The 27,985-nt window shown below is 37.0% G+C and overlaps 1 protein-coding gene and 1 long non-coding RNA gene across 5 annotated transcripts in view; one reads left to right on the top strand and one right to left on the bottom strand.

Annotated features, from left to right (window-relative positions):
• The window catches only part of LOC139803882 (uncharacterized), a 395,404-nt gene extending 379,585 nt beyond the window's left edge, over positions 1–15,819 (top strand). The window contains exon 2 of the long non-coding RNA XR_011729195.1: positions 15,746–15,819. This is a non-coding gene — a long non-coding RNA (uncharacterized lncRNA). The remainder of the gene's footprint in view (positions 1–15,745) is intronic.
• SDK1 (sidekick cell adhesion molecule 1) overlaps positions 1–27,985 on the bottom strand; it is a 380,086-nt gene that overhangs the window by 351,435 nt on the left and 666 nt on the right. For 3 of the 4 annotated variants that reach the window (XM_071760473.1, XM_071760474.1, XM_071760472.1), the window contains exon 2: positions 26,247–27,631. In XM_071760473.1, the coding sequence (XP_071616574.1) occupies positions 26,247–26,718 (472 nt within the window). In that variant the 5' untranslated portion in view covers positions 26,719–27,631. Of the gene's footprint in view, positions 1–26,246; positions 27,699–27,985 lie in introns of those variants that run through there. The other variant, XM_071760475.1, reaches the window with a different exon arrangement.

Raw genomic sequence — 27,985 nt, 5'->3', positions numbered from 1 at the left:
AAAAAAGCTTGAGTATAGGGGAGTTGACAATTTGATCTTAAAAGGGAATTTTCACAGCCAAAAAGTCTGCTGCATATAAAAAGAAAAACTGATTGAAAAAAAGAGAGGGCTATAGAAGGCTGGCTACTGGTTACTACTACCATGAGTTAAATCAAATTCAGAGTATGCTACCATAACATGCTGACAAACAGTTTGCAGAAATGATCCATACAATAAAAAGGGGGTGGGTGGGCAAATAATAACATGGGGTTGGCTGTTTAAATAAATAAATAAGTAAATACAGTCAATCAGCAATGACTAAAATAAAAATAAACTTCATTAAATGTTATAGTAATTTCAGACTACAAGGCTATCCTAGAATAACATTATAGAATGTCTGACATTACATTAAAATTGTTTTATTCATACCCATAAGTTTCTCCAGTATTTTGAGTGGGATAATGCATGGCTGTTGCTGTGTATTTAAGAAAGAATAGAATCATATGCAAAATACAAACGTCTTTACTCAAAATATTTTCTAGCAGACATCTTTATAATATATCTTACATTAAATATAAACACGGTAATAACCAATATAACCAACTAAAATTGGAAATGAGCTGATGTAACTCTTAGGATTCATTTTCTACTACAGTAAATTTAAACTATGCAAATGAAACCAGGGTACAGTAACTGCTGTGGTTACACTGTAAAAAGCAACAGATATTTACCTCAACACCAAATACATGTTATGTTTCCAGGGGCAATTTTTTACTGTGTTAAAGAAAAGAATCTAAAAATGCAATTCACCCCCCAGAGGTGCCCTTTTCTCCTCCCATTTTTTGTACAGGAATGGGAGTGCCAGACACTGCAGCAAGAACTGGAATTACTGTAAAGCATTTGCCTTTGCTCAATGCTATGCATGGTTTCTCCCACCCCTGTGACCCATTCTGATGTTATGCAAATCTATGTAAATGTGGATATTCAAGTTTGTATTGGAGCAAAATACCCTCTACTTAAAAATGTAAAATTGTGGATAGAAATTTTGAAGTTAATTTGTCAAGGTGGAATAACTAAAAGGATATTAAGTGTGCAGCTACTGCTGGTGTAACTGCAGAAGTGAACTATTAATAGCAAAAGAGGGAAATTTCAGAAATATTTCATTGAAGGTTATAAAGTTCTAGTAGGTGATGGTGTCACTCAGAGTGAGAGATGTCCTGATGAATAAATAAAATTAGTAAAATATTATAGGATGTGTAAATGCCGAGATGAAATGTCAGCAGGTGCCAAGTAAACCCAAGCCTAAGGAGCATGAGCTCACTTAACTCTCTTTAAAAATCAGGAATTCAGATCATGCAAGAGGTGGCTGCCCAGTCCCAGGGCTACACATCACACCTGATGCAACTGGGACATTTGAACTACTCAAAAGCTACAAGATGAACCCCTCTTGCTAAAGACAAGAGAGCATACAAAAATGTGTAAAAGCAAAAACTAAAGAAGAGCTTTAAGAATATAGAATTTTTAAAAATATTTACCTAATTTTCTAGATTTCACATTCTACCCCTGCTGTCTTCAATTATTATCACAATAAAGCCATATTTAATTCTTAGGTAGTACTATATACCCCACTAAAATGAGGGCAGCAGAATTCAGAAACCAAGAGAACAGCACAATGAAAAGATAAAAGTTAAGTGAAACATTAAAGCCAGGTACCAGTGAGGATGACACTTGAACTAACAGAACACTAAAACTAGAAAATTCTCCTCTGTTCTTTACTGTTCATATTTCCTGTAAATGAGGTTTAATAACTAGATTTTTTTAATTTGTCCTTCAAGACAGCTTTATTGCATACATACATAATGTAATTTAAGTTTGTATTCAAGTCACTATTAGACAATAAACTCTCCTCCCTCAGCCTAACAGTAAATGTCATTTATGCAAAATTATTTTGCAATGTTTCCACACTGTGTTAATTTTTTTTTTAGCATTTCAAATTCAGGTTTTCACTGGGAAATAACCTTGAAGAATTAGCTGCAGCTGGTTTTTTCAACTTCGCCACAGCTACTGGTTTTCTTAGCTTTATGGGCCAAAACATTTTCCAAACTGATGTAAGCAGTGTACAAAGATATACACTTCCAGTTAATCAAACTTTGAAACCAAATATCATCTGTCTTCCTTATTAAAGAAAACTGCTTTATTCTTTTCAAAACTAGAAAAGATGATAACATTCTATTAAATGGGCACAGGATAGTACTTGAAATTTACTTTTAAGGTCAACGAGTTTTAAAGAACTAAAGTTTTGTTTCTAATTTCCTACCTTACACAGAAAATTAAATCCTGACACTCAGAGGTAACTTCTGCAGATCCAAAAATTCTTTTGCCAAGATCGTGAATTTTTAGGTCTATTTCCTAACATAGTTATTTTCAGGCAAGAGACTTCAAACTTTCAATCTGCTTCCTAATGTAGTTATTTTTAGGCAACAGACTTCAAACTTTCAGTCCTAAGTATATAAAAAAAATAAATTCAAACGTCAGAAAATAATCCTGCCTAAAGCCCATGCACAAATCAGTTTTGCAGCAAGCTTGAAGCAAGAAGTGGTTGTACTTCTCTGAAATACATCTTAGCATCTTCATGATGGTGCAACTGATACATACTTGACCTGAGGCAAATTTGTTTTTTCATGCTTCATTTTCTACACAAACATGTTAAACAACAGCTAATAAATGGCACTGTATTTCCAAACATGGGTACTTTTGAAAAGACTGAGTTTGAAAACTGACATTTAAAACCAGATTTTTTTTTCACTAATTAGATGAAAGTTGCTATTTTGCTTTCTTTTTAAATGGACAGTTTGGAGAAGGGGAAGGAGGGAAGGGGAAGATTGACAGATATTTTTCTATCCCTTAGGGGTTAACATTTGTATAGCTGCCTCTCTTTGTTGGCACAACCCAGTTTGAAAAGAAAGAACCATCTGCCCAACTGTCTGGAATCCAGCCCTGTCTGATAATTCCCATGTTGAAAAATAAATGTTTCACAAAAAACATGCACTAAAGAAACTAATTTTCTTACAGCTGAAAGTTAGGCTATCAAGTAACACCTTAAAAAGTCATACAAAACACTGAAACTTTAATTTTGAAGGTCCTATATTTTCTTTACTTTTCTACTGGGTACCATATTCTAAGAGTTGCAAGTTTTGAAATTTTAATCATGAAAGAGACCAATTACATGAAAAAGACTTGATTAATGCCGTTGTTCCAGTTTGCTTGATTACTACCAGCATCACTATGAATGCTCCCAAGGAACAAGTGACACAAACATCATACTTTAATAACAATTCTGGTGTGTAAAAACTAAATTTAATTAAAAGTATATGAAGTGGTAGTAACAATGTTTCGTGGAGTGACTATCAAAAAGCTCTGTTCTTGTGTAAATTACTTGAAACTATTGGTGCAATCTACTTCTTTCCAAACCTTTCAATTACTGTTCAGACCAGCCCAAGAAGGGGTAGAGGACACTAAATTCCATACATTCCTAAACATATTTCAAAAATAAAATTAAAAATAAACCCAATTCTTTAATCTTCATATTTCAGCTCATGTTTAGGGATTTTTTGAAACTGTTTTCTTATGTAGTAGAGAATGTTTGAACATAGTGGACCCAATCAACTACCTTGTCTTCTGAAGAACCCACACATTAGTTGTAGGAAGCCCAGATTTTCTCAACTTTCACCCTTCACTAAGACTGAACTAAGCCTACTTTGGGAGCTTTCTTTTCAAAACTCAATGGGCAAACAATGTTTTTCAAATTCCAGAAAAACAAAACAAAATAACAACACACTGACCTACCACAGCTTAGCTCTCAAACCAACCTTCTCATATAGGTCAATACTTCAGGCAGTGTTTTCTCTTATTTCAATCATCATTAACCAGGGTACTAATAGCTGCCTGGGTCAGGTGGACCAGAGGGTACCTTAGGACTTTAAATGCTAAGAAACTCAGAGAAGGACTTATTAGTGTTTCAGGATCTCATGTATTCTCAGGTAAATTAAGTTTAAAATGAAATAACAGTTACTCTGTTTAAATGTCAGAAATCAAAACAGCCCTAAATGGGCTATTGCAGTTGTATACCAGTTCAGAAAACTATAGAACTAGTTAAAAGGTTATTTCAAGATTTTTTTTTTTGCTTATTAGAGTGAACACAGTCAGACGTGTCTTTTCCTACAGATTTTTAAACCTTTTTTTTAATAGAACTGGACATTCTTAGATTGCTATGTCATCAGATGCAACATCAGTCAGAGAGAAGATACCACCTCACAACAAACGTATTTTCCTTTGAAGTGGGTGTTTGTTCAAATCAAGGAGAGTATATTGCTGCCTCCTTTGCCCACAGAGCTGGGCAACATTCCTTGCCTGTTAGTTTCTGGCATGGGGAAGTAACTGGTGAGATGAGCCAGATCTGTTGTGAGGCAGCTTGATTTGTAAGAACAGTCTGTATACCAAATACCATTTCCTTGAGCAGGAGAGAAAGAAATTAGGAGCAGCAGTTTCCTTACACAGAATCTCTGTCTCCCTACTGAAAATTAGCTTCTTTTTCCTAATTCCCTGCCAGGAATATAGCCATATAGCTTCTGACTTTTCCTCGTGTACCCATGATTTCTGTTTTACTTTCATGCACAGCTGCAATGAGTCAAAACCCTTTGCTAAAACCATTGAAAGAAATCTTACACACAGGCATCAGATGTATAGCAGAGGTAGCATATGCACATTAACCTCCTGATATCAATAGGCCAAGAGTTTATTACTTACAGCTGGGAAAGGCTCAGCTTCTATTCCAGCACTGCCAAACCACTATCTTCAACAGAGTGGCTTTAGGTATGGAAAGTAGGGTTTAGCCAATCATTTTCTACCACTGATGTTTTTGTCTATGTTTATTCCAGCCTGCTGTCTCACACCACTTGACAAGGTACTCACTGTCAGCACAGATGAAATGCAGTATGAAAAACATACTAGAATTAGGAAGCAAGTCCCTTGCCTTCTTTCCCTCCCCTTTTAATTGCAAGCCTTTCATTTCTTCTATTTCTTCTCTCAATCTTCAAACAGCAAGTGGAAGTTTCAGTACTAAAATATTTCTCTTTCCTGCTCCAATACTACATGAGCTTTGTCCTCAGATTTCTCAGCAGCAGCAGCATCCTCAGATTTGTATGCAGGAGAAATTCATCCTATAGCCTTACCACACCAATATGAAAAGGGAGACAAATCTCCTGTCTTTGACATGATAATTAAATAAGAGAAATTTAACTGCACTGCTCCCAAGTGCAACACTATTATATATCATCATATATCTAAGATTAATTCTTCATTTGAGTGGATACCAGGCTAAATTCAGTCAAAATACAGTAAATTAACTTTTGCACTTCATTAATACTGCCAGCTTCACTCTCAAAGCCTAGTACATAAATATGTTTATACCCAGAAAAACCCCAAATCCCCACCATGCCACAAAGAAATCCAACCCATTAGATGACAAAACCAAGAAAACAAAGTGTATTTTCTTTAAAATATACTTTTTAGACCAAAAACGTGTGACATTGAGTTACTAAATTTTAATTCCTCACCAAATTCTTTGCTATCTGTCACAGCTCTGGATTCAAAAGCAAACTCTTTTCCAGCTCTTAATTGGTAAACACTGTTTCTAAATTTCAAGGAAAAAAATCTGAATCATTGTGCTGATTCATGACAAATTACTCAGTGGTCTCACATCAACATCATACTCAAAGAAGCTGTGATAAAAAAGGCAGAGCATGCTATGCATCTGAGCTGCTGAATTCTAGGAACACTGTCAGCAGAGGCAAGATATTTAGAGACAAGTAAGCAAGGTAGATAGTAAATCTTATCCAGAACTTCCATAGATGTGACAATTTCCAGACTGTGAAGAAAAAAAAAAAAACTCAGGAAGGTAAAATAATTCAGGAGCATCTAAGTCTTGCTGCCAACGTTGCTTTCCTGAAAGCATCTAGAAAGTTGGTTCACACTTTCAGTCTCAGAAATAAAACTTGAAAACATGAAGCCTGGTAAATTGTGGATTTGAGATAACTTTAGGGTTCCCATAAGCAGCAATGTAAGTCATGATATCTCGGAGAATTCAAGTTAAACCTTGAAAAACACACTTAGAAACCATAAGTGAGGTTGTTACCACAAGGCTTATACATCATGAGCAGAATTTGTTTATTTGTCAGCTGAAACACAGACCAAAATCAGCTTATCCCCACTGCAGTAGCAATTTGTCCAACAAGGAGGCAAAATCTCCATAGGAATGGCTCTAACATCACCAGGACTTCTAATAACACCTCCAGCTGGCTATAAAATACATGCCTATGCCTGTAAATATATAAATCACTTGACTTGTTCTAAATGACAAACACACTGAAGATAAGCCTGACCATTTTATATACAGCTGTGGGAACAGTGGCCTTAACACAGATTCCTGTACAGAAAATGTTTCTACTTTCCCTTATTTGGTGACAAGTCAAGATTCACAAAACCCTCCTGTGCTACTTACTTTATCCTAAGTTTTCACACACAGGAATATATGGAATGAATTTTGCTTTAAGTGACTAAAATGGCCTTTTGCTGCACAGGTAGACTGGAGAAAAAATTTGGTTGAACACAGCAAAACAAAAGTGGATTTTTATTAAATTTTTATCTAAGGTTCCAACAGCTATTACATATTAAAAAAACAAAACACCTTATGGTGCTCTCCAAAACCAGTCTGATTGCCTGGAGAGCACAGAAAACCTCTTTGATATGTCGAGGAGATATAAGGCAAAAGAGGCATAATAAAAAACTTAACTGCAAAAACCAGGTGTTCTTCCTTTTTTCTCTATTGGTAGAAAGGAAAAATTAGATTTCAATAAAATTCCTCTTAGAAGTGTGTGCCTTCATAAACACTGGGATGTTGATGCTGAAAGCTTATAAAAGCCATTGCCTTTCACTGTCAAGATAATTTCCCCCAAGATAAAGGGAAATAAACTATTACGTGTAAAACAAGACAAGTCTTGGAGGAGAGGGTCCTACCAGCAGGCTTCTTAGCCACTGAAGTTATGTGACTAACCCTTTAGTGTTGTTAAAACATCCCAAGGTACTGTTTCATCCTCCAGCAGCCAGAATGCTGAGGTCCATCACCTATCAGAAGTACCTAAAAGTTGAGTGCTTCAGATGCTGTTTACCAGGAAGTCCAAGCTCTCAAAGTTTTAAGGGCCCAGAAGAAAAGGCAGGGGGTGGAAGTGGAAGGGGTGGGAGGAAAATGAGATTTATATTCAACTATTTCAGTTACAATCAAAACACTGACCAATTTTAGTCATTTAGTCATTACATACCTCCAAGGCAGGAGGTATGTAATCAGATTGGGCACTTCATGAATACTCAAGAAATACAGGATGTTTAGAAAAAGTGACACAGTTTGGACAAACTGATGGTTTCTCATGGTTGGCTCTCTTAAAATTACAGCTTTGATGTCCATCTATAACAAAAGCTCTTCTAAAGTAATTGAACTGAACCTTGAAGTACAAGAGCAGCTTTGCTCATTTTGACACTACTAGGCAGGTAAATAAACTGCACTGTATATCCTCCATTGCTTCTTCCAGACAGGTAGAGATCTATGAAGAATAATACAAATGACAAGTTCCAATAAAATCCTGACCCTCTTAAAGCTCAGCTATATATTGAATGTAGTAGAGAACCTTACATGAAATACTGCCTCCTTGAAATGGGAAGACCATGTTCTGGGCACATTTTCACTCCAGAAGGTAACTGGACAGCCAACAATTTATTAGTTATTCAAAAAAAAAAAAAAAGCCAATATTCTCAGCTCATCAAATGACTCAAAGGTTAAACATCTCTCTATACAAATTAAACACTTTTCTAACAAAACTCAGATGGATTATGATAATCTTCCTTTATTTGTTTGATTAATCTGTACAGATCTGGGATGGAAAGGAGTGGAAAAATCCATCTAGCAACTGGAAAAAGACTTTTTAAACATTGTCTTTTAAAAAAATCCTACGTCTTTACTCATATGTTAAGCTGTATAAAATCATTCACCTTCCTTCCTTTAAACACACAAAGCCTCACACCAGGTGTCGAAACAGTTTGCTGCTACATAGTATTTAATAACCCAAACACTTCTCCAAGTACACGGCAGGGTTCTGTCAGCATTTGGGCTGCACCAAACCAGCCTCTCTTGGCAATCCCTTCACTCGCGCCAGGACCGGGCAGAAAGCAGCCTGGGGGAGCCTCATGGGGCTGCAGGAGAGTCACTCGCCCCCGGGGAGGGGTCACTCGCCCCGCGCAGCGAGCAGCGGCCGCCCGGCCCTCTGGCTCCCTCTGGCGGTCTCCCCGCGCAGCGCCTTCCACCACCCGCCCCCCTGCTCCTCCCGGCCTGGGGCCATCGGGGCTCTCCCCACAGACTTGAGAATCGAAGCACAAAATAACTTCACAGTTTGAGGGCGGTCAGACAGAGAAGAGTACGTGGCATATGAATATACACGCAAATAATTATCTTCCATGTGTCATTTCCCATGCACTTTCCTCCTGCACTTGAGCGTTCTCGAGAAAATTCAAGATTCCAAACTTCTTACCTTGGGTCTCTGACCTTCTGCCTTGTCCTGTAATGCAGACTCTAATCCTCCTCTAAACAGCTTGCTTTGGCTAAAGTATGACCTCTTATTTGAGAAAACACAAAGAGAAAACCCCATTCCAAGAGCCTACACTTCTGCTGCATTTCATTTCTCAAAGCCCTTCTCTGATACCTCTTTTCCTCCTCCAACACAAATTCCTCCTTCTCCCTGCAGACAAACACATCCAAACAATCTTCTTCCAAATAAAATATCTTCAGTATTTCTTTGGGAAAAAACCCAAAACGTACAAGTCAAAGTAACAAAACAATGTCATATTACTTGAGCCACACATATTTCATTAAACGCTGAGATATCCAACATTCTCTGCACTTAAATATTTTACTTTACAGCTGATTTGCAAGTCCTGCAGACAGCAATGGAACAAGAAGAACGAAACCAGATTTCAGGCTGTGAGAAATGAACTCTTGCATCTCAGTTGTAACTGAAGGAATAAGTTAACAGTGTTTTCTTACCAACTGAGCAGCCTTAAGGTATACAAGGAGGATGTTAGGGTGCATCTGATACACAGGAAACAAGTTAAGAAGGAAAGAATTCCTACTAGATAGCACTAAAAAAATTACTTGCCCAAGATAAAAAGCATATTCTGAGACCACATTAGACTGGAAAGCATCAAGTCTGAAAGAAGCATAAAACTTCACCACCATCTCTGACTGAAGGCTGCAGAAGTGCAAGTGTCCACAGAAATTTGGGTTTTTTGTGGGGTTTTCCATGGGGCTTTTGGTATTGGGGTTTTTTTTATTGTTTGTTGACTTGGGGGTTTTGGTTTTTTCTGTATACGGTTGTTTGGTTGGATTTTGGTTTGGTGTTTGTTGTTGGTTTTGGTTTGGTTTTTTTTTTTGGGGTGGGGGGGAGGAATACTTCTCCAGCACTCTCATGGCTTTCCAAGAGGTTTGGCTCAAACTTGTCTCAGTAATTTGTTGAGGACACAGTCTGGATATTTGTTTACTTCACTAACAAAGGACAGCTCAGTTCAGTTCTTTGCAAATTTCAATGCAAAAAGCATAGGCTCATCACAACCGTGAAACAAAAAAGGATTATGTATAGCAGGTGTCTGAAATACCATTTACTTTAGCAATCTGGAGTACTGGTAGCAGCAAAAGCAATTAGACTCTGAACTCAAGGAAATTCTGCCTTTACAGCTCAGCTAGTTAAATAGTGAACAGATTGGCAATGGGATCTCCAGAATCTCCCTTACTGAAGTGCTTAGAAAACAGATTAAATAAATATCTGTCAGGAATTTTGTTGTATGATTGATCCTGCCAGAGCCCAAGAGAACACACTGTTGAACCTTTGAATTCCCTTCCAGCCCCTCTGCTTTTTTACTTCTGATGCAGCAAGCTGCAACATCTGCATCATTGTGCTTTAGATAATTTATCTTTTAAAAACACACTCAAAATTAAGCATGTTTAGTTCAGTCATGAAGCAGCAGATAAACATCAAAAGCTCACAGCCTTATGGTGATGGTGGGGAAGAGGTAGCCTGGAAAACACTGCAGTTTCAACAAGGCAAGGTAGGAGAGATGGGCTGACAGGCTCAGAAGCAGGTGTGAGGAGCTGCAAAGGTGCACTGGTGCCAGGAAACTGTGTCTGAGCCAGAAAGCTGTGTTTGCCATTCCTGGCACAGATAAAAAAGGGCAAGAATTAGAAGATCAGCTGCCAGTGCTAAGAAAGTCTCTTTACCACAGTGCTCAGTCCAGAACAGAATTTTGAATGTGTAGCAGTATCAAGCAGCAGCCAGGACTGACTATTCCCAAAGGAAGAGACAACCAGGAGCCAAGCCTATCCCCAGCACAAGGGTTCTCTTCCCACCAGGGATGCAATCCCACAACACCTGAACATAAGAGGCAGAGGAAGATGGTGATAGTGACATGGAAGGTTCCAGACAAGACACAGGATAGTGACACTCAGGTAGACAAGCCAGAAGAAAAAAGCAACAGGGACAAAAGACACACCTGAGGACCACATTCAGGAGACAAGCCACCTACCACACAGAGCTGAGGTCTATCCAGGAGGCAGGGCAAAATGCAGGCACACCTCTAGCAGAGCTCAGAGAGGGATTGAGCATCCACCCCTGACCTTAAATGGAGCTCCTGGCCCCAGGAGCAAAGGGTTGTGGGTGGAGGGCTCAGGTGTTGCTTGTCAGGGAAATTAAGACCTAATGTCCTCAAGGCCCTGCCAGGCAGCACACCTGATCTTCATTTAGAGAGGTAAAAAGAGAGAGGAAAAGTGGCCAAGCCTTAATAGTTTATTACTCTAGATGGCTGCTAATTCTGATTAGCTGAAGCTTGTATCTTACTAAGTGCAGATCACTTTGTGTTAAGATAAAATGAGAAAAAAGGTGCTAGTACAAAAAAGAAAAGTCTCCTTGACTATAGAGCCAAAACATGTGATAGGTCTCCAGTGATGCTCATGCTAGTTTTTGCATAAATAATATTAAACTAATGACCCCAAAGTACAAGAAATTTTACACTCCTAAAATCTCAAAACAAATTCTAGAGCAAAACCAAGCAAGACTAATAAGATGTTTTCAGTTTACTAGGAATAATTTATAGAAACTTTTTTGTTATGAAAGGCTTCAAATGAGTGGGAGGTTTTTTTATACAAATGGTGATCCAACTTCAGTAAGATAAAGCATTGCTGACTTATCAATAATATCACTTCTCATGTAGCTGAAATTAACCTTTGCTGAAGCACCATCCTGAATTTGGCCTATAAACAGAGTATTCGTATAATCAGTTTTAATAAAATTGTATGGAATCATTGCTCAACAATCTGGGGATAAAATTTAGCTAAATTAAGATCATAATCAAACCAGCCTTCCAAAACATCTTAGAAATGTTCATTATCAGTCTCTAGCAGAGAACCATTTAACACCAACGATCATGTCAAAGAGCCCATAGCTGTCTTTTCATGACTTATAAAGTATCTCTCTTGGTGCTGAGATGGAGAAAGTATTTGTAAGAAAAGGCAGAAGTACCCATGTAAAAACTTGAACAGAAAGCCCTTACCAAGGAAAGCAACTCTTTTTAACATGTTCTAACATTCAACATGTAAAAAATGACTATATGCTATAACTAACTTTTTGACATCTGCTTTGGGCAGTTCATTTCACAGCTTCAGTGTCAATATCCAAGACCTCAGGCACTTGAGATTCTTAGCAGTAAGAACCAACAAGGAGTAGCAAATTTTAGGTGTAAGGTTAGCTGGAGCTAAAGTTTAACTAATGCTATGTTTGAAATCCCCCTTCTGCAAGACTCAGATTCCTAGCAGGCTGAGTCATTTGCTTACACATAAACACCTGAAAATCCTTCTTACACCAGGGCTACACATATACTTGCTGTTACACAAGTAACAAGGTGTGGATCTGGTGATACACCAGTTACTCCCAAACCACACCTGGACATGTTTTCAGTTTCCTGTGCCTAACAGGGGCCATTTCCCACATACAGAATGGATGGATCCACCTTGTTTTGATAGGTCCCAGAATTTAATATACAGATTCTATTGTACAGATGGTACCATGTTCTACTTGGTTCTACCATGCCAAATGGCTTCAGTGCAGAGAATGTGCCTGGTTTGGTTTTTTTACCAGCACAGATAGGGCATTAGATTCTGCAACTGTCTCTCAGCACAGAAAACTACTCACACTGCTTTTTCCAAAGATTCAATACCTTTTTTTCCAGGATAAGAAATGTGGGTTCATAGAATTCTTTAGGTTGGAAAGGACCCTTATCAGTCATGTCCCTCAGCTCAAGGAGCTGAAACTCAAATTCTTGTACCCCATCATCTGAAAAATGTCTTTAGCATGAGGCCACAGGACAAGGCTGGAAGTGTTTTCCATTCCCCAGTTGAATCCAATCCTAGTAATTACTTATAAACAGAGAAGGGTCAGTGATCAAAAAGGAAGGGGCAAAAACATAAAAACACAACCAAGAGGGTTCCAACTGTAGCAATTTATATTGATCTTGTTTTGTGTTTTGTTCTTTCTTCCACACTGCTCCATCCCCCTAAGAAAATAATCTTAGCTAATTCTCAGTTAGAGGGTTTTTTTTTATAGAAAACTTTTTAGAACATAAACATATGTTTAACTGAGCTTTGCTCTTTTATTCAGAAGTATTTATCTGCAGTTTTTCCATCAGACCAAACAGGCCCAAAAGAAGTGCTGTCTGAAAAGGAACAAACATACAATTAAGAGAATTTATAAGTCCTCTTCAAACAGCTGTCTACTTATAATACAGATGAATACCCTGGATACTTCTCCAAAGTCTTATAAGCATCATGCCACTGAACATATTAATTTGCCCTGCCAATCGTACACTTTTATGTAACATTAACGAGGTTGATGTCAAAGAACTGAAACAAAACTATATACCATATGTCACACCAGAAGCAGCTTATAAAGATTAGCATATTTATAAGGAAAAAAAAAAAAAAAGGAAAAGAAGGAAAAGAAGGAAAAGAAGGAAAAGAAGGAAAAGAAGGAAAAGAAGGAAAAGAAGGAAAAGAAGGAAAAGAAGGAAAAGAAGGAAAAGAAGGAAAAGAAGGAAAAGAAGGAAAAGAAGGAAAAGAAGGAAAAGAAGGAAAAGAAGGAAAAGAAGGAAAAGAAGGAAAAGAAGGAAAGAAGGAAAGAAGGAAAGAAGGAAAAAAGGAAAAAAGGAAAAAAGGAAAAAAGGAAAAAAGGAAAAAAGGAAAAAAGGAAAAGAAGGAAAAGAAGGAAAAGAAGGAAAAGAAGGAAAAAAGGAAAAGAAGGAAAAGAAGGAAAAGAAGGAAAAGAAGGAAAAGAAGGAAAAAAGGAAAAAAGGAAAAAAGGAAAAAAGGAAAAAAGGAAAAAAGGAAAAAAGGAAAAAAGGAAAAAAGGAAAAGAAGGAAAAAAGGAAAAGAAGGAAAAGAAGGAAAAGAAGGAAAAGAGAGGAATTTTGTAATGCACGTATGAAAAAAACACACTTATTTGTAAAAGCATTTTACATTTGCAAATACAAATGCAAATGTATTTGCAAATGCAAATACATTTCTTTATTTGTATTTTTTCCAAATCAACTTAACATATTCTTTCTACTTTACTTACACAAGATCAAAGAAATCAAATTCCATCCTGTAGGAAAGATCTTAGAGAGGGTAATCAGATGTTACTCTTGTTGTACAAAATGTCAACAATCAATAATTTATCCCTTCAAACATTGATGTCAGGCTCTAAACAGTAGTCCATTTTGTCCAAGACAAGACAGAGAAGTCTGAGAATTTAATAAAAGTCATAATGGTGTGAAGTATTTCAAGTTGAAAACCATGTTAGACAAGAACCGAATATGTAAAAGTGTTTCTAACTAAAATAGAGTAGTTTTGACATGAGACCACTTTTCCATCTCATTTCAATTAGACAAACTTTTTAAAACAGAACAGTTTAAACTTTAAAAAAAGGAACAATTAGAAACATGTGTTTTCGGCAGAAGAAAAATACGCAAATTAAGCTATCATTAAAAACAATACTAATGGCAAATTAGGAAGCTATACTTACCTTTATTATGGTCATTTACCCCCCAAAGCAGCAATAAAGTTAGAATAATGCTTGTCTGCCTCCCAGAGACATGGTTCTCTACAAAGTTGATGTAGTAACATGTCCTTCAATGTATTCCATATGTACTCAGTTATATTGCCTTTTTGATGATATGGAATTTAGCTAACCTAATGTACATCAACATACATGCCAGAGGAAATGGTATGCTAGTTAAATATATATATTTGCCTAATATGAAATTCATTTGTTATATAGGAGTACTTACAATAATATAGTGACAAGTCTGGCAAAGTTTTCAAAACACAGACTGACTAAAAATAACTAGATTAATAATGTACAAAACCATAAAAAATAAAATAAAACTCCTTCTGTTGATGAGGTTGATATTTCCCATTGCTGTGCTTCCATTTTAAGAATCAAAAGGTGTGCACAGCAAATTTTCATATCAATCTTGCCATGTGAACCAGTCAAGATAAAGAAGTCTACAGTAAACTCTAATCAAACATTCTTCTGAGGCTTGGTTCTTCTGTCTTTATCATTTTCTTCAGTTAGACTCAGTAATCTTGTCATCATACACACCTTATCATAAACTGCTAATAGTCTATAAGAGAATTTATAGGGCAGTTTCCAGGAAATAAGTGGTACAGCTACAGGAGTATTTTTGTTGCCCAGTTCTTCCAACCTGCTATTCATAGATAAGTGCCTAAGTTTCCCTAAACAGCTGCTCAGTAATACAGAAATATGCTTACTAAGATGTATTTTCTTCCTTTTAATTATATCATCTTGTCAAATCTATACCAAAGTTAAATGAACAAATGAATGATCCTTGCAATATCATTGCAATATTGATTGCACAAGTGTATCAGATATAATTATATATAATATATATTATATATATAAGATAATAATAACTGCTCAAATTATTTTGCCTTGAATGTTTGCATAGGTTAATTGTTCAGGACTTAATAAACAATTCAGTGCATGATGCATGAAGAGAAATGGCATCCAAGAAGGTCAAATAGCCATCAAGACATTAAAAAAGATAAATGACAAAGGATTCCTCTGCCATTCTGATCACAGTAATCAAATAAAGCTCTTCTACCTATCTCCAGTCTGAGAAGAACAGATCAAAGGGGACCCAGGAGGCAGTATTGGTTAAGTAAACACCCTTTTCAAAAAAGTGATGGAATGTACCATACTTAAATACCAAAGCTCTAAACCTTGTTTGAGGTACAGAATCCTCTGGCTAGCATGTAAAACCAAAAGTTTGATGTTCATTTTGATAAACAGGTTAAACTATCTGCAACCTGAGATGCTACCTGGTGAAAGACACAACCACATAGGCTGCAGGATTACAGGAGAGCTCTGTCTCTCACAGGTCCCCCAGGATTGTTGCTCCAAGAAAACACTGCAAGAGCCAGCAGCTTTTAACTGCTTTTCCTAATGAACTTTTCCCCCCGTAACTCACAGTATGCAAGAAATATAAATTCTATTCTCTGCCCAGATAGACAGGATCAGGAATTTACAGATAAGAATTCAAGAAATATCTTCAATAACAGGAGCAGAGAAGAAAAAGAGGAAAAAAAAAAAAAAAAAAAAAAAAAAAAAAAAAAAAAAAAAAAAAAAAAGCAAAGGTATTAAAATGCAATTTGGGAAAAAATAATTATGCAAAGTTTTACATTCCTAATAATAATATGTTAATTTAACACTTTTTTCTCTGTAGATGTAATACTTCATATACAAAAATCAGAAAAGTCAAGGAACTTCTGTCCAGCATCTGACCATCCACTAACAGGACTTCAAAGGGCCTGAGGAAACTGAAGGCTCCAAAAAATCCACAATGTATCAGTCACTGTGGACAAGTTTTCTTATGTACAGTAAATACTACACATCAGCTTACTACATGAGCTCTCGATATCTATGCCTTGTGATTTATTTTCCTTGATGCATCTGATCAAGCATGTACACACACAGTATTTTCAGCATGGTAGCCACTTTTCCAGCATTTCAAAGTAGCTCAGACCGTTGGATATCTGGAAAAGGGACTGAGAGTTGCAAATATGTACACAATCAAAATTTGCCTTTCACACAGGATTTAAGATTTGACTAAGTTATGAGAAACCCATATCTGGCAACTCTCATACTGGGTTTGGGAGCTCTTTTAGTCAAAGCAGTCATGTCCTTAGAACATCACAATATCTCGTCTTGTGATAAAGCAAACAGTAGGAAATATGCTCTTTCTTTCCCAAGTTAGATAATATGCACTCTCCTTGTCACATGCTAATAGCTCCAACAGACCTCTCCTGGTAAACACAGAGATATGGTGGTTCATTAAATTCAACTCAAGTGTGAGTGACAACTCGATGCATTGCATGTGCCCAACACCAACACCCACTAATTGGTTATAAAAAATGTGCAGTATGCCATAATCTACCAAAGCAACAATGCCTAACCACTTCATGCTGCAATGAATTCCAAGTAAAAATGAGTAGTTATGTCATTAATTCTAATAAAGTGGCAACTAACACGCCACTATAGTGAACATTTGTACAAAAGCTGCTGGCTTATTGGTATTTATAATGTCCAGCAGCTCTATACAAAGATATATAGAGCACTAAGGATTCTTGTAAGAATAGTTCTTTTATGTTAGAACATTTTTTCATATGTAAATGTGGAAATCAAAAAATACTCAGCACTTTATCTTTTAGATAGAATATGAAAACCTTCACCTCATTTGTATTAAAGCATCAGGATAGATATTACATATTATCACTGGACATTTATTAACCTAATAACCCTTTTTGAGCAGACTGCACAAGCACAAACTGATAATTACTTTTTTCTTTTGTTTGCCAAGTTAGCAGAGTGACCAAGAAGAGCTCAGGTTTTTGTTACTACCCAGCTGCTCTAGCTCATGATGATTGAAAACTTCTTGAAAACTTCTGGGGATGTAACTTCAGCTGAGATCAGAATGCACCTTAGAATTAATAAGATTTGCATTCATCAATTTTTACAGGCACAACAGTGAAAAAGACAGATTTTTATTGACACTAGTGTGCTGTAAATATGCTTGTTCAGGTTGTGGGTAGCAGAAGACACAGCTATAATCAGTATACAAAAGGTGAAAATTATGCTCATAAGAAACCTGAGTGGGATTGACAAGGCATCATTTTAATTATGATACATTTACATAGTAAATGTAATGTTAAATTGACAGCACTTAAAATTTCCGAGTTTAACATGACTCTACTTAACTCAAAATTCTCAACTGAAGAATCAGAAAAACATGCATAAATATTTGACCCATTAAAAGCTAATAATAAATCATATATAATGAAAAAAAATTAAGTCTGCATAACATTGCTACCGAAGCCATACAGAGGAACTTGAAATAAAGATGGTAGGGACTGCATAAAGGGCTTCTAGACCACTTTTCAAAATGCATGTGTGAGATCTACTTTGCTCTGTTATCCATTGACACTTCAAACTTGTGGATAAACTGGGAGATTTATCTTCTGGTTCACCTGAAATTTATCAGCTGGTGACTTCATTAAGCAACAGCATCACCACTCTATTTTGGTTGATTGAACTAAGGTAGAATCTATTAACCTATTCTCCTATTTCATGAACAAAAACTCTTTTAAGTGGAATTTTAGCTCTGCTGCATGGATAATGAGCACTGGGATGATCAGGGCCTGTGACTAGGAAACACCCTCTTTGCCTACACATTTCAAGAAATTATTATATAAAGTATGTATCCTTCCAAGAGGAAATAAAACCCACAGACCTCTCAGAAGTCCTTAAAATCTAAGAATGTTGCATGATAGCTTCAAGAGAGAAGATATCACAGAACTTGAACAAAAAATTATACAAATATTTAAGTTGACTATTATATTTTTAAAACTATGATTGCACATGCTGATGCAGAAAATATATTTAACAAAAATCTACAATTTCTTTCCCATTTAAGACACACCTGATATTTCCTGTGATAAAAAAGTAACTAGTTATGTTTGAAAACTAGCATGTAACTTAAAATCTGGTGTGTGAAATGGCATGTATTAAATGGTTTCTAAAAGTAACTTTAGTTACACCTCTCCTTACAAACAAGTGTAACTTCTTCATGGCAACAAAAATAGCAAAATGTGAAACACCAGAGTTATTGTTCTTGATCTCTTGACTCTTAGTCTTATCCAGCACTTTTGAAAAACAATGCCTGGGAACACCTACTATTAAACAATCTTTCTTTTCATCTGGTGGGAGCAAACACTTGCAGCACAATAAAGGTCCTGCTTTAGATGAGCGTCCTCTAAAATCTATTCTGTGTCCAGTTAGAGGGTAACTAAAGAATCTCTTCCACATTTACCGTGTAGAATGAGGGGGTTTAAACTACTTGAAACTACCACTGGAATCTCTTACTAGCAGTAGACATTATTTGTATCACAATAGAATGTAGGAGCAACAATCAGAAAACAGCTTCATATTGGGATAGAGGCTCTATCGACCTCGGACAAAGAAAAAGAGGAGAACAGTGAGACACACAGATGGGCGTGTGAGACAGTCTTCAGCATGGGACAGAAGAATTTCCAGTGCATTGTTAACAGAACTACAGTAAAAGTTTTTTTTTATGCAATACAGAATTAAAAAAAAAAAAAAAAAAAAAAAAAAAAAAAAAGTAAAAAGTAAAAAATAAAAAAAAATTTTAAAAGCTCTTGAAGTTTAAAGGACATATTTGTGTTTCTCCTAAAGGAAATAAAACAGTTCTGAACAATCTGCAAGAAAAGTTAGTTGCACCACCTCTAGATGCACAGATTCAAGAGCACATAAAAATATACAAATCACTACACACATTTAGATAAACTGAAAGAATTCCCCTTACCTCCTCCCACCCACTACAACAGTTTTTCACTTGGTGTGTGTTCAATGTTATGATCAATGTGTTATCTTTGAGCTACAAGTATAACATAGCACTGTATGTTTCTCTTCCAGTCACCACATACCATGCAGTTATTTCAGGAGTGTTTATTCACTAATGTCCTTTGCACTTCTTGACAGATAATGGATACGAAACAAGGGACGTTTCCCAATGTGCAATGACTGTGCTGTGTAGTCTGTGTTCAACACCAATATTAAGTGAGCAAAAAGTATAAAAAAAGTTTTGTTTTGTTTTTTTTTCTAAATTACTAACCATCTGAAATATTTGCATTACTGTTCTACTATTTTCTTAGTACTTTCCCTTAAAAAGCAGTATTTCTACTGAGTAGATTTCCTATGAACTGTGTACCAAAAACACTTACCAAAGCTGATAAATATAAAAAGTTAAACAAACATGAATCTGAAGATGAAAATAGTATCTACCAGATCTTTTGATTCTTTGTGTAATAATGAGTTACAAACTTCCATTTCAGCCAGGAATCAGCCTGGGACCATTTTGACAGCATGTATTGGAGCTATGTAACATTATTCTCTACTTCCCAGTCAAAGAGACCTATACCAAACAAATTATTTTTTAGATAACTTGTTAGACCTAGGAGTTTATTAGAAGAATATATGGCTTATGGCTTGAAAGACCATAAAGTGGTTTAAAGAGACCTAAGGGACAATGATTTATCTACCAGAATCAGCTTTCTCTTCAGGCTGCTGCAACAGAGCATGGAAATGTGAAAAACAGGATTAAAGATTCAAGTTATCTGCTTAGAAATTGCAAATGCTTTATCGTTTATCAAGAATGACACTTCAGAACTTATCTGGATGGATTGACACAAGATGGTCCAATCCACTTTATTTGGAATAAAGCAGTGCTGAAGGGTTCTCTTTATCAGAGTGGTTGGAACTCAAACCACCATTTTTCCATGCTGAATCTGCATATTAGACATGAATGTTAAAAACCTTTGGAATCCGCAACTTAAATTAAAGTTTCTTTTTGTAAGAAAACCCTATAATTCCCATTATATCTCTCAGAATTGAGATATTAGGGGATTAAGAGGAATATTCATATTACTTATCTTACAAGCTTAAGTTACAAAGACTCTTCGGGAAGACTCCATCTAATGGAGGGAGGAATTCACTGAAAGGGTCTTTCAAATCCAAAATTAAGTTTTCTAAACCAACCCTTTAAGGAACTAAGCTTTCTATTTTCTACCCCAAAACAGCAGCCTCCACACTTTTCTAAGAAGTTAAGCAGTGTACATTCCCTTGTGTTTGATCTGAGTTTGAGAACTCCTACCAATTTAAACTGATCTAAGTGATGGCTGCCAGAGTCATGCTCCCTGGCCATTGCCCCTCTGCATTGTCCCTGATTCTGGTCTGCTCCCAGTTTGACCAGGTTCAGGGAGCCAAACCAGCTGAAAATGAACCTTAAAAACAAAATTCTGGATCTCCATATTTAATATTAGTGTGGGTGCCAGTTGTATTACACATCAAGGGCAGGCAAAGTATATATCATATATACTAAAAATAGTAGCAGAGTAGTGTATGTCTTAGTAAACTCCTCCCTAGCATGGGCAGAACAAAAAATAACTCTTAGTAAACCAAAAATACTAATGCTCAGGTACAGCATAGAAATTCCATGTATGTCTAGGAAGCAAGAAGTTGTATAATTAATAAATATTATTAAATCATTCATATATGTTTAGAAGTGGTTAAGTCTGTACATGTAAATAAAAGGTTCTCCCCTTCTCAGTCATGTAATTCCTTCAGCTCAGACCCATATGTGCTACATGATCTAATTCCTTCTTATAGAAACTGTTGGAAGCTCCGAGGCTGTGACATTTCAAAGATTAGGTCCATAAAAGTATTGGGAAATTTTGCTTAAATTAATTGAATAAATAAATAAAATTCATCATATCTACTCAACACCTACTTATACCAAAAATACACTTCCCAAATGAAAGGGTGTCAACTACTACACATCTCCAGTTCAGTAAATTTAACTAGTCTATCTGTGACATCGCTTACCAGAGGAGTCCTAAGGAATGAAAATTATGAAATTATCTGAAACATTCTGTAACAATACCAACAGCAGCACAGGCAGAAATCACTCCAGAAATTCCACTTTCTTCCAGGACCTATATTTTTGTTCTGCATGAGCTATATGGGTGGTGAAGGGTCACCATTGAGGCATATGGAGAAAAGAGTCTTTATTCACTAGAACATGCTCACTCAGGAGTCAGAAACAGACACCAAGTCTCACTGTTCACCTGCTTCCCAGCTGTAATAACTGTAAGAAGTCTAATCCAATGCCACACTATTGCTGTTAACACTTCTTCCTTTAGTCCACACAAAAGTCTTCTTGTGTCAACTTGAAAAGGTTTGAAGTAAATTAAAGATGGAACCAAACACTGACAAGGAAACAAAATACTGAAAAAAATGATTGGTGAGCAGTATTCAGTCTTAGTTCTGACTAAGGGAGACAGTAAAAAAAAAATGTATCCATTTAAAATTAATGATAATGCACAAGTGTAAAGAACTCAGATTAAAGATGCACAAGCAACCTTAGTTCTGGCATTTTCTAATCTCTGCACAAATCCTATAAAAAGATATTCTAGTTTCTACGTTATAATTTCAAGAAAACACAATTCTGAGAAGACCAACAAATCAGCAACTTGTTCATTAAAAACTATTTAAATACATATTATGTATGTATATATGCAGAGGGAGGAAGAAAGATCTATTTCTGCAATGATCTCAGCATGAACAAGATATTGCTTCGTGAGGAATCTAATTGCTTCTATTCAGTGTACAGACTCATCACAGCAAGAAGGTCCAAGTGAGCTAAATAGCAAGTCCATTCAGAATGGGATGTTCAGGTAAAGCTGTAAACAAAGTTGCCAAAGGCATGAATTTTTTTACTTGAATCAAGATGCATTCAAGACTTGTTCATCTGTGTTGGTAAGAGCAATAAACCACCACAAAGTCCCTCTGAGCCCCAAAATCCCCTTGAACAGTTTCCTAACAATTCACTTTAGGATTGTTTATTAAAATATATATGGTTTGTTTAATCAGTTCAATCCTTAAACTATTAACCAAAATTTGTCTTTGTTATTCAAAATATACTACTATGCACAAAGATGACAGAATCTTCTAGAACAAGAGGTATGTTGGAGTTAGAAACACATCATTCTGCATTTAATTCAGAATGCTTTTCACTCTCCAGTAAGTGTTGCCCTCGCATTTAACCATTTCTCTGCCCTTCCAACTACTTAATACTCTGTGCAAGTTGCTTATCATCTCTGCATCTAATGGAGTTTGAAATTTGCTTGAAAAGACTCTTACCATATTTATAGGTTACATGAGATCAAATACTTGAATTTTAAAAGTTGGGCCCCAGAAATATTTTCTTCTATTTTCCATGTCATGGCTTTGTCAAAGCATAACAGAAATTGTATCACATTAAATGAACACTCAGGTATGTGTAGAATTCTGAGTTACTGATCTTATCAAGTAGCATAAAAAGATTACAGTTCTAGTGCTGTAAAATTCAGAAAAATCAGACAAGCTTCTCTTTCTTAATATTTAAAGACACCCATCTCCTACAAATCCTGACACTTTGCACTGCTTTTATCTATTTTAAAGTCATTCAGAACAACAGCCATCAGTCCAAAGTATATTTTCTAAGTATTCTTTCACCCTTCAACAAAAGTTAGACGTTGGGAGGGTACTGAAATGCATTAAGATGTATGTTAAGAGTAGCCTCTAGCAACTTTCAACCTATTTAAATAAGGAGATTTTGTTCTATTTCCATACAAATATTTTAGTATTCTAGTAAACATTTTGTTCTTCAGTAGGCATAATATTTGTTCACCTCATACATAAGTTATACATTCCAGTCCTGCAACAGACTCCCTGTATTCAACAGGACTATGCCCAGGCATGCTGGACCACTGAGCTAGAGGTCACTGCAGCCTAATGATCTTCAGAGTGCAGGAGTTACTGTGTCGAGATGATTCACATCTACCATCACCTTGCAAATTCTAATTGGATAATTATAGTGATTACAATTAGCATCTCATCACTATTTGATGACACACAGTGACTTCAGGCTAACTAGCACCTACTACTCAAGTTTAACAAAAATGCCACCAAGAGAAGCATCACGCAGAGGCTGGCAGGCACAAAGAACTGGGCAAACAAAGAAATGTGCAACAGTTTTCAGACTTTTACAGGTTAATTTCCCAACAATTTCCCATTCACAATTCTGTGAGCAGGCTGAGGCACACACATAGTTTGAAGGAAGTGTCCATGCACATCTCCAGCTATTACAGAAATGGAAGTACCTCACCAAGCTCTGCTCCTGGGACAGGCCACGGGCTTTAGCACTCCCAACATTTCTTCCATCTGGAAAAACCACTCCCATCATGAGAAGGTCTGTACTAAGGAGGTCTGCACTAACAGTGCTAAGATTCCAAAAGAATGCTATATTATTCAATACAATCAACCACTCTGTGTTTCATAATAATTAAATTAACTTTGAAAAGGAAAAAGAAATCAAATAAATCATTATACCTAATTATGTAACACAACTACCAGAAGATGGCAAAGCTGAAGGGCTGAGTACAAAATTAATTTACAAGTGGTTTTATCTACACTTTGCCTCTAGATCTGCTTTATGTGGATGATCATTCAAGTCTAGAGAACACTCAGCCAACCTGTTGCAGTTGAAAACCTTTTCTTCCATTCACGTTGTAGTATTACATACTTGATGACTTTATCTAATCTGTTTCCAACAAGCAAAGAACATGCTTTTAGGTATGCCTGAATATTTCTTATTTCTTTATGCTGAAAGAGCTGTTACAGAAACATTAGCTGGTTACAGCATAGTATTGTGATGCATTCAAAACAGCCATGGCCCATATATTTAGAACGCTCATTTTTTAAATCACATAAATAAACTGGAGTAATGTAATTCTGTCATGCACAGCACCTCATCATTCCACGAGAAACTTTCTGTGACTGTAGCAGAATTTCCATTTTCATGAAGGACTTTTATAGAAATTGTCATCCTCTCTCTGAACTAAATTTTAGAGTAAAAATGATGACTGTATTAGCATCCATTACAATTCAGAGAACAAAAAGAACCATAAGCTATAAATTAATACAACTTCTGTGAAAACCTAATAAAACCACTGCATTAAGTTCTCTCTGCTGGTTTATGTGTCAAAGAATTTTCAGAGGACTAACTGTAATTTGCTTTTTCTGCATTATATAGAAATGAAAAAGTATTTCCTTACTACATTATATAATGTTATATTTTATTGTATAATGCCTTCTAAACTCCATACCTTTATTTACACCAGTACTCCTCAGGAACAGCTCTATCTTATTCTTTTCACTTTCTCTCCCTCTTTTAAATACTGGTGGGTGAAACTAACTTAGTGTTAAGACTTTTCTTCAGGATAGTTTGTAAAAACTAGATAACTCCCCAGAATATATGTATTATCTAATACTGACACAACAGCAATGACTCCACTAATCTGAGGTACACTATTGAAAATAGTTTCTGTATCATATGCTAAATAAAAGTTTCCATTCATTTTTTAATCCAAAAAAATAGCTAGTTCACTGTCAAGGCACAGAAAATTGGTTTACATGGCATCTGAAGTGATGGCTGTATCACTGGCACTTAAACCTGCCTTATATGAGAAATTTTTTTCATTTTTAATGTAAACAGCAGAAACCATCAGCATTTGCCTTCCAAAACAAAGCATTGTCAACAACTACCACAAGAAAAAAAAAAAAAAAAAAGAAAAAAAAAAAAGTTTCTTTAATTTTAATTTGCAGAGAGAATTTTTTCATGAATGTCTTGTTTCAGAATAACAATACCCTGTTAAGGCTTGCAGGCCTCATCATAAGTACTTGGGGAATAGTAATGACAGTATAAAGCATTGAAAAACGTTTACGTGGGTGGAGTCCACTATTAAACACTGGATTAAAACTCCTCTGTATCCTGCGGCTCCAAACTTTCAGAGGATGCAGTAGGAAACCCTGAGCAGACAAACTACAGCAGACTTGGCTTGCAAACCCTCTTCCTCAACCCACAAGCCCGTCCAGTTATTAAAACTGAATGCACCGTTGTTCCCTATGAACTACTTGAAAACAAAGAACTAAAACACAAAGACCATTCCCCTTCACAGGGGATTAACTTCCGCTTCTAATAACCAACTCGTCGTCCCACACGACACAGTTCTGCATTGTACAACACAAACCACTTCAGCCAGACAATGCACACAGCAATAAAACTCAGCCCAGCAAAGAAAGTGAAAGCTGCATTTGTTCAGCATGTTATTTGGCGCAGCCAACTGTAATGCTTCTGCCTGCCATTTATTGTTTACTCTGTCAAAGGATTATTAAGAATTAAGCTACATTTGGCAAATTTTTTGAGGGGGGAATTTACATGCAAAGTGACTGACACTTGATATTTAAAATCTATTGGTCGACTCTGACCCGACGTTTACAAGTGACTCGTTTGACTGCAAGGATCTCTGATGTGGAAATGCTCAGATACGAATCAATTGCAGTTTTTGTCTCGGGTTGGCAATCCGAAAAGAAATGGACAGTGCTCTAACCGAGGTTCACATAGAACAGCACTCGTATGTTTAAAGAATTCCTTTTACATGCCTGATTTACTTCTAGTCAGAGGATTTATGAGTCCCTTTCTCCTAATAACTTATCTCACTGCACAGTGTTTTTAAACACACGCACACAACCAGACGTTAACTCTTTTGCTGCCTGAAAGAACAGAAACCTACGGACGGGTTTAAGTAAATAAACAAAGCAGGTTTGGTCCCGACGGGGCTATTGATTGTCTGTGGGAGGTGGGGATAGGGGAAGGACAGGACGTGAAAGGAAAAGAACCATGTAGGTACAGTTTGCAAATCCCTGTTTCATAAAAAAACGATTTTAAGAAACGACCATTCCCATATCAAATCAGCTCAGTGAGAATTCTGCAGTTCACCTCTGATGAGGATAAAGTGACAGGGTTTCTCTCTACCCAAGTGAGATTCCCTGCCTCTTAAAAAGCAGATGCAGCATTTCTATAAACAAAAATGTCTCTAGCCCTACCTTGTGCCAGTGCTTGCAACATGTGGAGCTGAAGCAACAGAAACGCCCACCATCCCCGCCAGAAGATGAAACAGAAGTTTAACTTTATCATCATTCCGCCTCGCCTGCTATTCCTCCGGGCAATAATTTCACGATCCACCTTTCTTTCAACAGTTATTGACTCACTGATCCCCATCAGATCCGACTGCCTGCCACTCCTGCCAGCGCTTTGGTCATTGCTCATTCCGCACCCCGAGGCCGGGCTCTCTTTGGTGGGCTGGGAACACCGCCTGCTGCCTTTGCCCCGGAGTTTGGGGGGAAGAGAAGCCCCCACTTCACAGGAACGGCGGACTCTTGGATTTGTGCTCACTTTGCATGCAACCCGAAAGCAGCACCCTCTGTGCCTCCCGGTATGGTAATCGCCACTTATGTCCATGTTTCTCGTGGAGGTATTGATTGCACCAAAACAAGCAGTCAGAAATGTAAAACACATGTTTCTCTGCACTGACACATCCAATGCCTTCAACAGAGAGGGAGTAAGTTTATAGGCGTTAGTATTTCAGTAAATCCGGATCCTTCAGCACATTGCTAGCAGAAACATAGAAAGACTGATCCATCTCAGCCACCAGCAGACAATCCAAAGTGCACCTTTCATACCGCAACGATGATGGAAACTGTTACCCCTATGATTTCTATGAGGCGTGATGAGTTTCCCAGCATGTGTCCCATTCTCCTGCAAAAACCTTGCAATAGAAGTGTTAAATTCTCGCTGAAGGAAAAAAAAAAAGCGTCAAGAAAAAAAACCCAAAAACAACCACCAACCTAATTGAAAGTATCTCCCTATTCCTTGCGCTAAGGATTTATTTCAGACAATTTCAAGATTAGCCATGCAGACAGGGTAGTCTCCAGATATCCCCACAAAGCTCTGCATAGTTTATATTAATCCGATTTTCCTGCGGATACAAATCTCTACCGTCAATAGAATGGTTTGAAGGGTCCTCGAGCAGGTAAATTGAGCAGCTCTGGCTGTGATTCCGGCTCGCTGTGCAGCCAGGGGCCAGCCGCGGTGTCACTTGAACTCTCACGTTCAGCCGGAGGTAGGGAAAACCTTAGTTGATCGTATCTCCCTCCTCTAAGATTGGTGCTGATCTCTTTCTTGCAGGGAGACCACGACAAAAATAACCTCTAATATGGAAAGCTCTTCTCTTCTGGCCGGCTCTGGACGCAGCAACGAAATAAACCCTCAGCTGAATAGTGTCCGGGGAGAGGGGAAAGGGAAAAATCTCCCGAAACAAACAGCAACAAGGTGAAATCCTTCCAGCTTTGCTTAGATGGACTCCCGCTTTCCTTGTTTATGCAGCCCAGGGCTCCCGGCTCTTCCTCTGAGCGTCTCTCCCTCACAGAAGCTGTAAACACAAGAGGGGAAGCGCTATCACAACAGCAGCAGCGGCAGCAATAAAACCCTACCAAAAAAAAAAAAAAAAAAAAAAAAAAAAAAAAAAGGTTTTACATTTAAACAATGCATCGGCTATTGTTTCAGTCCCGCCTTCCGTAAAGGGAAAAGTTTCCTGGGAGATTCCCTCCCCCTCACCCCCCCTCCGATTAAAAAGAAAGAATACGTGTAGTTATAAAAGAAGTACACCCGGGATAAGCGCAAGTTAAAAACAAAGCACCTAAGCGCGAAGTTGATCAAACAAAAATCCTGCCAGCTCCCCCCACCCGCTCCCGAAAGACAACGTGAACTTTTCTCGCCTCCTTCA

Source organism: Heliangelus exortis, chromosome 17, assembly GCF_036169615.1.
Source record: "Heliangelus exortis chromosome 17, bHelExo1.hap1, whole genome shotgun sequence".
NCBI classification, from domain to species: Eukaryota; Metazoa; Chordata; class Aves; order Apodiformes; family Trochilidae; genus Heliangelus; species Heliangelus exortis.
The sequence above is the reverse complement of the archived record's forward strand: the minus strand, read 5'-3'. Positions and strand labels throughout refer to the sequence as shown.